This window comes from Oncorhynchus tshawytscha, unplaced genomic scaffold, assembly GCF_018296145.1.
Source record: "Oncorhynchus tshawytscha isolate Ot180627B unplaced genomic scaffold, Otsh_v2.0 Un_contig_4855_pilon_pilon, whole genome shotgun sequence".
NCBI classification, from domain to species: Eukaryota; Metazoa; Chordata; class Actinopteri; order Salmoniformes; family Salmonidae; genus Oncorhynchus; species Oncorhynchus tshawytscha.
The window spans coordinates 66,832-82,500 of NW_024609422.1; the positions used below are offsets into that span (position 1 = coordinate 66,832).

The 15,669-nt window shown below is 44.8% G+C and overlaps 1 protein-coding gene across 1 annotated transcript in view; it reads left to right on the top strand.

Moving 5' to 3' along the window:
• Positions 1-1,408: 1,408 nt before the first annotated feature.
• The window catches only part of LOC112241206 (phosphatidylinositol 4-kinase type 2-beta-like), a 23,257-nt gene continuing 8,996 nt past the window's right edge, over positions 1,409-15,669 (top strand). Inside the window, 8 exon segments of the mRNA XM_042315230.1 lie at positions 1,409-1,992; positions 4,236-4,387; positions 6,329-6,409; positions 6,922-7,018; positions 7,021-7,040; positions 8,394-8,525; positions 8,877-9,030; positions 12,701-12,762. Coding sequence (XP_042171164.1) covers positions 1,629-1,992; positions 4,236-4,387; positions 6,329-6,409; positions 6,922-7,018; positions 7,021-7,040; positions 8,394-8,525; positions 8,877-9,030; positions 12,701-12,762 — 1,062 coding nt within the window. The 5' untranslated portion in view covers positions 1,409-1,628.

Consider the following 15,669-nt stretch of genomic DNA (forward strand, 5'->3'; position numbering starts at 1 on the left):
CAACACAAAGAGTTATCTATCCAAAACGGAGATGTATGGACAAACCACTTATCTAATATTTTTGGCTCTATAACAAAGAACAACCAGCAAAAACATAAACATGATCAAATACCCATGTTAGAATCAGCTATTAAAGACAACCAGAACCCACTGGATTCTCCAATTACATTGAATGAGTTACAGGACAAATTACAAACCGTCCAACCCAAACGGGCCTGTGGTGTTGATGGTATACTCAATTAAATTATAAAATAATTAATTGTTAATTAATTGTTGTTAATTGTTTACTCCATGTGTAACTCTGTGTTGTCTGTTCACACTGCTTTGCTTTATCTTGGCCAGGTCGCAGTTGCAAATGAGAACTTGTTCTCAACTAGCCTACCTGGTTAAATAAAGGTGTTCTCAACTAGCCTACCTGGTTAAATAAAGGTGTTCTCAACTAGCCTACCTGGTTAAATAAAGGTGTTCTCAACTAGCCTACCTGGTTAAATAAAGGTGTTCTCAACTAGCCTACCTGGTTAAATAAAGGTGTTCTCAACTAGCCTACCTGGTTAAATAAAGGTGTTCTCAACTAGCCTACCTGGTTAAATAAAGGTGTTCTCAACTAGCTAGCTAGCAGTGTCTCCTCAGCCTCCATCTTGTGTGTACCACAGTCCTAGCTAGCTAGCAGTGTCTCCTCAGCCTTCATCTTGTGTGTACCAGAGTCCTAGCTAGCTAGCAGTGTCTCCTCAGCCTCCATCTTGTGTGTACCAGAGTCCTACCTAGCTAGCAGTGTCTCCTCAGCCTCCATCTTGTATGTACCAGAGTCCTAGCTAGCTAGCAGTGTCTCCTCAGCCTATGTCCTGTATGTCCACCTGAGTACCTGAGTCCTAGTTAGCTAGCAGTGTCTCCTCAGCCTCCATCCTGTTTGTACTAGAGCCTCCATCCTGTAGCTAGCTAGCAGTGTCTCCTCAGCAGTGTCTCCCAGCCTCCATCCTGTTTGTACTAGAGTCCTAGCTAGCTAGCAGTGTCTCCTCAGCCTCCATCCTGTTTGTACCTAGAGTCCTAGCTAGCTAGCTAGCAGTGTCTCCTCAGCCTCCATCCTGTATGTACCAGAGTCCTAGTTAGCAGCAGTGTCTCCTCAGCCTCCATCCTGTATGTACCAGACTCCTAGCTAGCTAGCAGTGTCTCCCAGCCTCCATCCTAGTTTAAACATGGACCAATAGAAGTATAAAGATTGTGTCCTGCATATGCAGTAATGCCCACATCCATAGGAACACCCCAAATTACAATAGAAGGGCTGCAATCACATCCTTCTCATCTCTCTTCATCCCCCCCCTTCCTCCTCCCCTCAGGCAGAGAGACATTTGCTACACTGTCCCTTTAAATCTGGTTCAGGCTGCGTTGGTATCAACGCGCATGCGCTGTAGAAACAGGAAGCGATCTTTGGCTGATGTGGACAAATTAACGGGTGAAATAATCTCCCTCTAAGTAACTAGTGACAGTCGAGCAAGCCGGTGTCAAAGAAATACATATATATATATTTTTTTTTAACAATGGAGCGATGAACATATGTAGCGTTTGAACTAAACAATTTTTTTTTTTTTAAATTTGTAAGATCTGGAATAAAAATAAATAAGCGATCAACAATGATGTCGGAATGCGAACCAAACGAGACCGATCCGGTGGTGGCGGATGACATAGCCCCGGTAGCCGCCGCCGCCGCTGCTGCTGCTTCTACCACGGATCTTAACTTTCGGTCACAGGAGCCACTGTCGACGTTGTTCGACAGGAACACAGTCGGGTCTGGGACAAACCCGGGGGTCGCGATTCGGATCTCGGGTTCGTGTGAAAGTGTTCTTACCGAATTGGAGACGGACGGTTCTGGGGAAGAGACTCTGTTGTTACCGTGTTTATCCGGAGGCACGTCGTCACCTCGGGGCGAGAGGCAGAAGAGGACGAGGCGGAACCGACGGAGTTCATCGTCGGATAAAGATAACCTTACCTCGCCAGGTAAAGAGCCGGTGGTGACCGGAGGAGAATACAATACTTCCTTCATGTTAGTAGCTTGCTAGACATGGCGTCTCTCTCTCTCTCTATTTTGTGCTTTTTTAACTATTTAAAGTGCAAAAAGGGAAAATGCATATGTGTTGTTTTTACACTGGTGTTTGTTCTTCACTGGTTGCCCTTTTCTTGTGGCAACAGGTCACAAATCTTGCTGCTGTGATGACATACTGGTATTTCACCCAAATCTTGCTACCCCAGTAGATATGGGAGATTCTTTGTGGATCTGTGTGATCTGTGGGAAATATGTGTCTCTAATATGGTCATACATTGGGCAGGAGGTTAGGAAGTGCAGCTCAGTTTCCACCTAATTTTGTGGGCAGTGAGCACATAGCCTGTCTTCTCTTGAGAGCCATGTCTGCCTACGGCGGCCTTTCTCTTTTCCTTAAGTTTGGGTCAGTCACAGTGGTCAGGTATTCTGCCGCTGTGTACTCTCTGTTTAGAGACAAATAGCATTCTAGTTTGCTCAGTTTTTACTTGACTCATTATCTTTTTGGTTTCTTATGATTTCAATTTGTGTTGTTGTCCTGAGTCTCTACCCAGCTCTCAGCTCTCTCTCTCTCCCCCTCTCTGTCCCCATCTCTCTCTTCCTCCCCTCTCTGTCTGATGGGGATATATGAAGCTGTGTTTTTGATGTCATCAGTTGTTCTCCTTTGCTTTCTAAATGTGGTAAAGGAAGTGTCATCCTTAGACAGCTACACAGTGTGTGTTGGGGGCCTCTCCTGTGTGTGTGTGTGTGTGGGGGGCTGTGTGTGTGGGGCTCTCTGTGTGTGTGTGTGGGGCTCAGTGTGTGTGTGTGGGGGGGCTCTTTGTGTGTGTGTGTGTGGGCCTCTGTGTGTGTGGGGGGGCTCTTTGTGTGTGTGTGTGGCCCTGTGTGTGTGTGTGTGTGGGAGGGCCCTGTGTGTGTGTGTGTGGGGGCTCTTTGTGTGTGTGTGTGGCCCTGTGTGTGGGGGGCTCTTTGTGTGTGTGGTGGCCCTGTGTGTGTGTGTGTGTGTGGCCCTGTGTGTGGGGGGCTCTTTGTGTGTGTGTTTAACCTCCATAGAACTATGGAGCCATGTTTCTCTTGACTTTGCACCTAGTGCGTCTGCCTCCCAAACAACACTCTATTCCCTACATAGTGCACTACTTTTGACCAGGGACCAATGTAGGGAATAGGGTTTGAGAGGCACCCTCCACCAAAGTCAACCACAACCAAAGCAAACAAATGTTGACGCTGCAGAGTTGATCTGATACCACAGCTGCAGATGCTGCTTTAGCTAGTTACATACACATGTACTGATCTCTCTTTCAATTCAATTTCACTTGCAATTTAAGGGCCTTTTTTTGGTTGGTCATGGGAAACATATGTTAACATTACCAAAAGCAAGTGAAATAGATAATAAACAAAAGTTAAATAAACAATAACAAATGAACTGTGAACATGACACTCAGACTTTCCAAAATGTTATATGTATATATATATATATATATATATATATATGTGTTGTAATGATGTGCGAATAGATTAAAGTACAAAAGGGAAATCAGCATAAATATGGGGTTGTTTTTACACTGGTGTTTGTTCTTCACTGGTTGCCCTTTTCTCGTGGCAACAGGTCACAAATCTTGCTGCTGTGATGGCACACTGTGGAATTTCACCCAGTAGATATGGGAGTTTTTCAAAATTGCATTTGTTTTCTAATTCTTTGTGGATCTGTGTAATCTGACGGAAATATGTGTCATAGATTTGGCAAGAGGTTAGGAAGTGCAGCTCAGTTTTTTTTCTACCTCATTTTGTGGGCAGTGAGCACATAGCCTGTCTTCTCTTGAGAGCCATGTCTGCCTACGACGGCCTTTCCCAATAGCAAGGCTATGCTCACTGAGTCTCTCTGTCTCTCTGTTTCTCTCTCCATGTCTCAGCCTCTCTCGCTCTCGCTGTGTCTCTCTCAATTCATTTTAAGGGTTTTATTGGCATGGAAAACCTATGTTAACATTGCCAAAGCAAGTGACCTAGATATTAAGCAAAAGTGAAATAAGCAATGAAAAATGTACAGAAAACATTACTCTCTCTCTCTGTGGAGAGGGCATGTTAAAATATACATTTGTAATGGGAAACATGTGTTTATTTTGTTTTAATGTAATGACGATGGCCTATTTTAAAGAGAAACAAGTCAAAATTTCTCTCTCTCTCTCTCTCTCTCCCCTCCATTCAGGTAACAGTAGTGGAGACTTTAACCATTTCCCCGGTGACCCAGAGTTTGGTGACATCATTCAGAGGGCGGAGCAGGCCATCGAGGGCGGAGTCTTCCCAGAGAGAATCTCTCAGGGTTCTAGCGGGAGTTACTTCGTTAAAGACTCCAAAGGGGTGAGGAAAGGGGGATGGAGGGGGGTAGGTATATGGGGGGGGGGGTGAGGTAGAAGGTATGGAGGAGGAGGGGTGGAAGGTATAGGGGTGGGGGGAGGTGAGGTGGAAGGTATGGAGGAGGAGGAGGGGTGGAAGGTATATGGGAGGGGGTGGGGGTGAGGTGGAAGGTATGGAGGAGGAGGGGTGGAAGGTATAGGGGGGGGGGGGTGGGGAGGTGAGGTGGAAGGTATAGGGGAGGGGGTGGGGAGGAGGGAGGGGTGGAAGGTATAGGGGTGGGGAGGGGGTGGGGGGAGGTGGGGTGGAAGGTATGGAAGAGGAGGGGGGTATTTTGTCAAAGACCACAGAGGTGGAGGGGGGGTGAGCGTCATCCCTCATCACTACTAGCTAGGCTTTGTTCTAACAGTCACTAACCTTTTTAAACAACAAACCATTTCCTGTTCTTTATGTCCAGGAAGTCCTTCTGGTTTTTCTGAGCCACTGTGGTTTAACTTCTGCAGTATCTACGCAAACAAGTTATTGTTTCATGGGTTAATTTGAATCTTGTAGCCTTCACAGCTAACAGCTGAGTTCTAGTATAGACCTACAGATGGAGAGAAACCATTAAAGTAGATGAACATGTGGATGGGGAGGAAGCCAGCTTCAGGGAGTTCCTTCACAACGGAGTTGAACCAACTCCTAGCAGAGACTGGCACGTCTGGTAACCTCCTGGAGTTGAACCCACTCCTAGCAGAGACTGGCGCGTCTGGTAACCTGCTGGAGTTGAACCCACTCCTAGTAGAGACTGGCGCGTCTGGTAACCTGCTGGAGTTGAACCCACTCCTAGCAGAGACTGGCGCGTCTGGTAACCTGCTGGAGTTGAACCCACTCCTAGCAGAGACTGGCGCGTCTGGTAACCTGCTGGAGTTGAACCCACTCCTAGCAGAGACTGGCGCGTCTGGTAACCTCCTGGAGTTGAACCCACTCCTAGCAGAGACTGGCGTGTCTGGTAACCTGCTGGAGTTGAACCCCTGATAGTAGAGACTGCCAGCTGGTCTGGTAACCTGTCTCTCTGAGTCTGTGATGCCAGGTGATGGAGTTGTCTTGCTGCCCCTGAGTGAACCCAGTCTCCTAGCTGAGATGCCGCGTCTGGTAGTTGTCTGCTGTGTCCTGGAGTTGAACCCACTCCTAGCAGAGACTGTCGTCTGGTCAACCTGCTGGAGTTGAACCCACTCCAGCAGAGTCTGGCGCGTTACTGTAAACTCTGCCATTAACTCTATGATGGTGATGGTCAATGCCAGCTGGCCCTGATGTGGTCCTCAGTCTCTCTGTAGTCTGTGATGCCAGGTGATGGAGTTGTCTTGCTGCCCCTGATGTGGTCCTCAGTCTCTTTGTGATAACTGCTCATAGTCCGGGTTACTGTAAATCTCTTTCATTAGGGTCTAGGCTGGGTTACTGTAAATCTCTTTCATTAGGGTTTAGGCTGGGTTACTGTAAATCTCTCTGTGATAACTGCTGATAGTCCGGGTTACTGTAAATCTCTCTGTGATAACTGCTGATGGTCCGGGTTACTGTAAATCTCTCTGTGATAACTGCTGATAGTCCGGGTTACTGTAAATCTCTCTGTGATAACTGCTGATGGTCCGGGTTACTGTAAATCTCTCTGTGATAACTGCTGATGGTCCGGGTTACTGTAAATCTCTCTGTGATAACTGCTGATAGGCCGGGTTACTGTAAATCTCTCTGTGATAACTGCTGATGGTCCGGGTTACTGTAAATCTCTTTCATTAGGGTCTAGTCCGGGTTACTGTAAATCTCTCTGTGATAACTGCTGATGGTCCGGGTTACTGTAAATCTCTCTGTGATAACTGCTGATAGTCCGGGTTACTGTAAATCTCTCTGTGATAACTGCTGATGGTGTCAGGGCTTTATTAAATACTGTTGATTCCCTTTTTTTCCATCCAGAAAATCCTCGGTGTTTTTAAACCAAAGTCTGAAGAGCCTTACGGTCACCTCAACCCTAAATGGACCAAATACTTTCACAAGGTATCACTGTTGTCTGGTCTGTTACTCTCTCTGTCTTTCACTGATCTCTGGTCTGTTATGATCTCTGTCTTTCACTGATCTCTGGTCTGTTATGATCTCTGTCTTCTACTGATCTCTGGTCTGTTACTATCTGTCTTTCACTGTTGTCTGGTCTGTTACTATCTCCGTCTTTATCTCTGTGTCTCTCCTCTTCCTCTCTCCTCGTCTGTCCCTAGGTCTCACTATGCTCTGGTTTCTGTTTCTATCTCTGTCTGTTACTGTTCTCTCTCCCTCCTCTTCCTCTCTCCTCTTCTTCTCTCCTCATCTGTCCCTATGTCCTATTTCCCTCTTCCCTCTCCTCTTTCTCTCTCCTCCTCCCCTCTCCTCTTCCTCTCCTCCCTTTCTCTCTCTATTTTTACATTCATTTTAACAGTTAATTTAACTCTCCCCACCCTCTACCCTTCCTCCCTCTGTCCTCCCTCTGTCCTCCCCCCCCCCCTCCTCCCCTCCCCCCTCCTCCTCTCTCTGTGTAGCTCTGCTGTCCTTGTTGTTTTGGCCGTGGCTGCCTGATCCCCAACCAGGGCTATCTCTCAGAGGTTGCTGCCTCCCTCGTTGATACCAGGCTAGGACTGGGGTGGTCCCCAAAACCAAGGTGAGGTGGGAGGGGTGGCGGGGGTGTGTGTGTGTGTGTCTAGTCAGTGTGTAACAGGCTGTGTGTGTGTCAGTGTGTAACAGGCTGTGTGTATCTAGTCAGTGATAATAACAGGCTGTGTGTCTAGTCAGTGATAATAGCAGGCTGTGTGTCTAGTCAGTGATAATAACAGGCTGTGTGTCTAGTCAGTGATAATAACAGGCTGTGTGTCTAGTCAGTGATAATAACAGGCTGTGATAATAACAGGCTGTGTGTCTAGTCAGTGATAATAACAGGCTGTGTGTCTAGTCAGTGATAATAACAGGCTGGGTGTCTAGTCAGTGATAATAGCAGGCTGTGTGTCTAGTCAGTGATAATATAACAGGCTGTGTGTCTAGTCAGTGATAATAGCAGGCTGGGTGTCTAGTCAGTGATAATAGCAGGCTGTGTGTCTAGTCAGTGATAATAACAGGCTGTGTGTCTAGTCAGTGATAATAGCAGGCTGTGTGTCTAGTCAGTGATAACAGGCTGTGTGTCTAGTCAGTGATAATACCAGGCTGTGTGTCTAGTCAGTGATAATAACAGGCTGTGTGTCTAGTCAGTGATAATAACAGGCTGTGATAATAGCAGGCTGTGTGTCTAGTCAGTGATTATAACAGGCTGTGTGTCTAGTCAGTGATTATAACAGGCTGCGATAATAGCAGGCTGTGTGTCTAGTCAGTGATTATAACAGGCTGTGTGTCTAGTCAGTGATAATAACAGGCTGTGTGTCTAGTCAGTGATAATAACAGGCTGCGATAATAGCAGGCTGTGTGTCTAGTCAGTGATAATAACAGGCTGTGTGTCTAGTCAGTGATAATATAACAGGCTGTGTGTCTAGTCAGTGATAATAACAGGCTGTGTGTCTAGTCAGTGATAATATAACAGGCTGTGTGTCTAGTCAGTGATAATAACAGGCTGTGATGATAACAGGCTGTGTGTCTAGTCAGTGATAATAACAGGCTGTGATAATAGCAGGCTGTGTGTCTAGTCAGTGATAATAACAGGCTGTGTGTCTAGTCAGTGATAATAACAGGCTGTGTGTCTAGTCAGTGATAATAGCAGGCTGTGTGTCTAGTCAGTGATAATAACAGGCTGTGTGTCTAGTCAGTGATAATAACAGGCTGCGATAATAGCAGGCTGTGTGTTTAGTCAGTGATAATAGCAGGCTGTGTGTCTAGTCAGTGATAATAACAGGCTGTGTGTTTAGTCAGTGATAATATAACAGGCTGTGTGTCTAGTCAGTGATATTAACAGGCTGTGTGTCTAGTCAGTGATAATATAACAGGCTGTGTGTCTAGTCAGTGATAATATAACAGGCTGTGTGTCTTCCAGGCTGTGTATCTAGTCAGTGAGACATTTCACTACAACACTATCGACAGGGCCAAGTCCAGAGGGAAGAAATACGCCCTGGAGATGGTTCCCAAAGTGGGACGACACTTCCACAGAGTGGGCCTGCCCCCCAAGGTACCCTGACCCCTGACCCTACCAGTCTTATTCCTGACCCTATGTCTTAATCCCCCAAGGTACCCTGACCCCTGACCCTACCAGTCTTATTCCTGACCCTATGTCTTAGCCCCCCAAGGTACCCTGACCCTACCCGTCTTATTCCTGACCCTATGTCTTAGCACCCCAAGGTACCCTAACCCCTGACCCTACCCGTCTTATTCCTGACCCTATGTCTTAGCACCCCAAGGTACCCTGACCCCTGACCCTTGACCCCCCATTCGTATTCCTGACCCTATGTCTTAACCCCCCAAGGTGTCCTGACTTGTGTGTGTGTGTGTGTGTGTGTGTGTGTGTGTGTGTGTGTGTCAGCTTGGTTCGTTCCAGCTGTTTGTGGAAGGGTACCATGAGGCTGACTATTGGTTGAGACGTTTTGAGGCGGAGCCTCTCCCAGAGAACATCAGGAAACAGCTCCAGTCTCAGTTTGAGAGGCTCGTCATTCTGGACTACGTCATCAGAAACACAGGTAGGTGTGTGTGCGCTCACAGGAAGGAGTATCTGTAGTGTTTAGACTTTTCCTGGTGACTTCCTTTCACAGTACACAGTACACACACACACACACAGTGCATGGTACACACACCACACACACACACACACAGTACACGGTACACACACCACACACACACACACACACACACACACACACAGTACACAGATCACACGGGGGGGCTGTAAAATTTGCGATACGGGGAACGGATTTCAACACAGGCATTTTATCGATGGACATTTTTGAATGCACAGAGATAACGTGACGAGATCCAACTAAATCTATTGAACTCTGTAGGGAGTCAACTAGATGTATGAACTCGGTAGGGAACCAACTAGATGTATTGAACTCGGTTGGGAACCAACTAGATGTATGAACTCGGTAGGGAATCAACTAGATGTATTGGACTCGGTAGGGAACCAACTAGATGTATTGGACTCGGTAGGGAATCAACTAGATGTATGAACTCGGTAGGGAACCAACTAGATGTATTGAACTCGGTTGGGAACCAACTAGATGTATGAACTCGGTAGGGAATCAACTAGATGTAGGGAATCAACTAGATGTATTGAACTGGGTAGGGAATCAACTAGATGTATTGAACTCGGTAGGGAATCAACTAGATGTATTGAACTCGGTTGGGAACCAACTAGATGTATGAACTCGGTAGGGAATCAACTAGATGTAGGGAATCAACTAGATGTATTGAACTGGGTAGGGAACCAACTAGATGTATTGAACTCGGTAGGGAATCAACTAGATGTATTGAACTCGGTAGGGAATCAACTAGATGTAGGGAATCAACTAGATGTATTGGACTCGGAAGGGAACCAACTAGATGTATTGGACTCGGCAGGGAACCAACTAGATGTATGAACTCGGTAGGGAATCAACTAGATGTATTGAACTCGGTAGGGAATCAACTAGATGTAGGGAATCAACTAGATGTATGAACTCGGCAGGGAATCAACTAGATGTATTGGACTCGGCAGGGAATCAACTAGATGTATTGGACTCGGCAGGGAATCAACTAGATGTATTGGACTGGGTAGGGAATCAACTAGATGTATTGAACTGGGTAGGGAATCAACTAGATGTATTGGACTCGGTAGGGAATCAACTAGATGTATTGAACTGGGTAGGGAATCAACTAGATGTATTGAACTCGGTAGGGAATCAACTAGATGTAGGGAATCAACTAGATGTAGGGAATCAACTAGATGTATTGAACTCGGTAGGGAATCAACTAGATGTATTGAACTGGGTAGGGAATCAACTAGATGTATTGAACTCGGTAGGGAATCAACTAGATGTAGGGAATCAACTAGATGTATGAACTCGGTAGGGAATCAACTAGATGTATTGAACTCTGTAGGGAATCAACTAGATGTAGGGAATCAACTAGATGTATTGGACTCGGTAGGGAGTCAACTAGATGTAGGGAATCAACTAGATGTATTGAACTGGGTAGGGAACCAACTAGATGTATTGAACTCGGTAGGGAATCAACTAGATGTAGGGAATCAACTAGATGTATTGGACTCGGAAGGGAACCAACTAGATGTATTGGACTCGGCAGGGAACCAACTAGATGTATGAACTCGGTAGGGAATCAACTAGATGTATTGAACTCGGTAGGGAATCAACTAGATGTAGGGAATCAACTAGATGTATTGGACTCGGTAGGGAATCAACTAGATGTATTGGACTCGGTAGGGAATCAACTAGATGTATTGGACTCGGTAGGGAATCAACTAGATGTATTGGACTGGGTAGGGAATCAACTAGATGTATTGAACTGGGTAGGGAATCAACTAGATGTATTGGACTCGGTAGGGAATCAACTAGATGTATTGAACTGGGTAGGGAATCAACTAGATGTATTGAACTCGGTAGGGAATCAACTAGATGTATTGAACTCGGTAGGGAATCAACTAGATGTATTGAACTCGGTAGGGAATCAACTAGATGTATTGGACTCGGCAGGGAATCAACTAGATGTATTGAACTGGGTAGGGAATCAACTAGATGTTTTGATGTAGGGAATCAACTAGATGTATTGGACTCGGTAGGGAATCAACTAGATGTATTGGACTCGGTAGGGAATCAACTAGATGTATTGGACTCGGTAGGGAATCAACTAGATGTATTGGACTCGGCAGGGAATCAACTAGATGTATTGGACTCGGTAGGGAATCAACTAGATGTAGGGAATCAACTAGATGTATGAACTCGGTAGGCAATCAACTAGATTTATTGGACTCGGTAGGGAATCAACTAGATGTAGGGAATCAACTAGATCTATTGAACTGGGTAGGGAATCAACTAGATGTATTGAACTCGGTAGGGAATCAACTAGATGTATTGGACTCGGCAGGGAATCAACTAGATGTATTGGACTCGGTAGGGAATCAACTAGATGTAGGGAATCAACTAGATGTATGAACTCGGCAGGGAATCAACTAGATGTATTGGACTCGGTAGGGAATCAACTAGATGTATTGAATCAACTAGGGAATCAACTAGATGTAGGGAATCAACTAGATGTATTGAACTCGGCAGGGAATCAACTAGATGTATTGGACTCGGCAGGGAATCAACTAGATGTATTGACTCGGCAGGGAATCAACTAGATGTATTGAACTCGGCAGGGAATCAACTAGATGTAGGGAATCAACTAGATGTAGGGAATCAACTAGATGTAGGGAATCAACTAGATGTAGGGAATCAACTAGATGTAGGGAATCAACTAGATGTATGAACTCGGCAGGGAATCAACTAGATGTATTGGACTCGGTAGGGAATCAACTAGATGTATTGGACTCGGCAGGGAATCAACTAGATGTATTGGACTCGGTAGGGAATCTACGTCTGAATTACAGGGCGTCTGAATTACAGGGCGTCTGAATTACAGGGCGTCTGAATTACAGGGCGTCTGAATTACAGGGCGTCTGAATTACAGGGCGTCTGAATTACAGGGCGTCTGACATCCAAAGATTATTATGTTTTTCCCAGACCACAAAAAGTGGTCTCCTGTTGTAGTATTAAAGTGAGATTTTCCCAGAGTGAAAACTTGGGAGAACTCCTGGGAGAGAACAAAATGTGGGAGAGAACAAAATGGGGAGAACAGAATGGGGAGAACAGAATGGGGGAGAGAACAGAATGGGGGAGAGAACAGAATGGGAGAGAACAGAATGGGGGAGGAATGGGGAGAACAGAATGGGGAGAGAACAAAATGGGAGAGAACAGAATGGGGAGAGAACAGAATGGGAGAGAACAGAATGGGAGAGAACAGAATGGGAGAGAACAGAATGGGAGAGAACAGAATGGGAGAGAACAGAATGGGAGAGAACAGAATGGGGAGAGAACAGAATGGGAGAGAACAGAATGGGAGAGAACAGAATGGGAGAGAACAGAATGGGGAGAGAACAGAATGGGAGAGAACAGAATGGGAGAGAACAGAATGGGAGAGAACAGAATGGAATCAGGCCAAAAATAAAACAGATTTTTATAAGGAACACACAGTTCATTCATGCCCTGGAACACCTCCCTATAGCTTTGCATTGTGTTCCTATGCAGAGTCTAACCCGTTCACCTTTCCTCTCCGTTCTCTCTCTTCTCCCTCTCCCTCCCTCTTTCTCTCCATCAGACCGAGGGAATGACAACTGGTTGATCAAGTATGAGAAGCCAGGGGAAGGAGAGGGAGAGAAGGTGAGCTGTGTGTGTGTGTGTGTGTGTGTGTGTGGACTGCAGTCCATAGATCATGTGTGTTTTGAAAGGAGTGACACGTGGACTGTGTACTCTGTACCATGACTCATACTTATAACACACTACAGTATGATTTAATACTGTCTCAGAGGACTAGTTACCATTCAGTATGACATCACACTGTCTCAGAGAACTAGTTACCATTCAGTATGATTTAAGACTGTCTCAGAGGACTAGTTACCATTCAGTATGACATCACACTGTCTCAGAGGACTAGTTACCATTCAGTATGATTTCACACTGTCTCAGAGGACTAGTTACCATTCAGTATGACATCACACTGTCTCAGAGGACTAGTTACCATTCAGTATGATATCGGACTGTCTCAGAGGACTAGTTACCATTCAGTATGATATCAGACTGTCTCAGAGGACTAGTTACCATTCAGTATGATTTAAGACTGTCTCAGAGGACTAGTTACCATTCAGTATGATTTAAGACTGTCTCAGAGGACTAGTTACCATTCAGTATGATATCAGACTGTCTCAGAGGACTAGTTACCATTCAGTATGATTTAAGACTGTCTCAGAGGACTAGTTACCATTCAGTATGATTTAATACTGTCTCAGAGGACTAGTTACCATTCAGTATGATTTAAGACTGTCTCAGAGGACTAGTTACTATTCAGTATGATATAGGACTGTCTCAGAGGACTAGTTACCATTCAGTATGGTATCAGACTGTATCAGAGGACTAGTTACCACTCAGTATGATATAGGACTGTCTCAGAGGACTAGTTACCATTCAGTATGATATAGGACTGTCTCAGAGGACTAGTTACCATTCAGTATGATTTAAGACTGTCTCAGAGGACTAGTTACCATTCAGTATGATTTAAGACTGTCTCAGAGGACTAGTTACCATTCAGTATGATATCAGACTGTCTCAGAGGACTAGTTACCATTCAGTATGATTTAAGACTGTCTCAGAGGACTAGTTACCATTCAGTATGATATCAGACTGTCTCAGAGGACTAGTTACCATTCAGTATGATTTAAGACTGTCTCAGAGGACTAGTTACCATTCAGTATGATATCAGGACTGTCTCAGAGGACTAGTTACCATTCAGTATGATTTAAGACTGTCTCAGAGGACTAGTTACCATTCAGTATGATTTAAGACTGTCTCAGAGGACTAGTTACCATTCAGTATGATATCAGACTGTCTCAGAGGACTAGTTACCATTCAGTATGATTTAAGACTGTCTCAGAGGACTAGTTACCATTCAGTATGATTTAATACTGTCTCAGAGGACTAGTTACCATTCAGTATGATTTAAGACTGTCTCAGAGGACTAGTTACCATTCAGTATGATTTAATACTGTCTCAGAGGACTAGTTACCATTCAGTATGGTATCAGACTGTATCAGAGGACTAGTTACCACTCAGTATGAATTAAGACTGTCTCAGAGGACTAGTTACCATTCAGTATGATATCAGACTGTCTCAGAGGACTAGTTACCATTCAGTATGATATAGGACCCTTTCAGAGGACTAGTTACCATTCAGTATGATATAGGACCCTTTCAGAGGACTAGTTACCATTCAGTATGATATCAGACTGTCTCAGAGGACTAGTTACCATTCAGTATGATATAGGACTGTCTCAGAGGACTAGTTACCATTCAGTATGATATAGGACTGTCTCAGAGGACTAGTTACCATTCAGTATGATATCGGACTGTCTCAGAGGACTAGTTACCATTCAGTATATCAGACTGTCTCAGAGGACTAGTTACCATTCAGTATGATATAGGACTGTCTCAGAGGACTAGTTACCATTCAGTATGATATAGGACCGTCTCAGAGGACTAGTTACCATTCAGTATGATATAGGACCGTCTCAGAGGACTAGTTACCATTCAGTATGATATAGGACTGTCTCAGAGGACTAGTTACCATTCAGTATGATATAGGACTGTCTCAGAGGACTAGTTACCATTCAGTATGATATAGGACTGTCTCAGAGGACTAGTTACCATTCAGTATGATATCAGACTGTCTCAGAGGACTAGTTACCATTCAGTATATCAGACTGTCTCAGAGGACTAGTTACCATTCAGTATGATATCAGACTGTCTCAGAGGACTAGTTACCATTCAGTATATCAGACTGTCTCAGAGGACTAGTTACCATTCAGTATATCAGACTGTCTCAGAGGACTAGTTACCATTCAGTACGATATTGGACTGTCTCAGAGGACTAGTTACCATTCAGTATGATATAGGACCGTCTCAGAGGACTAGTTACCATTCAGTATGATATAGGACCGTCTCAGAGGACTAGTTACCATTCAGTATGATATAGGACCGTCTCAGAGGACTAGTTACCATTCAGTATGATATCAGACTGTCTCAGAGGACTAGTTACTATTCAGTATGATATAGGACCGTCTCAGAGGACTAGTTACCATTCAGTATGATATCAGACTGTCTCAGAGGACTAGTTACCATTCAGTATGATATCAGACCGTCTCAGAGGACTAGTTACCATTCAGTATATCAGACTGTCTCAGAGGACTAGTTACCATTCAGTACGATATTGGACTGTCTCAGAGGACTAGTTACCATTCAGTATGATATAGGACTGTCTCAGAGGACTAGTTACCATTCAGTATGATATAGGACTGTCTCAGAGGACTAGTTACCATTCAGTATGATATCGGACTGTCTCAGAGGACTAGTTACCATTCAGTATGATATCAGACTGTCTCAGAGGACTAGTTACCATTCAGTATGATATAGGACCGTCTCAGAGGACTAGTTACCATTCAGTATGATATAGGACTGTCTCAGAGGACTAGTTACCATTCAGTATGATATCAGACTGTCACAGAGGACTAGTTACCAT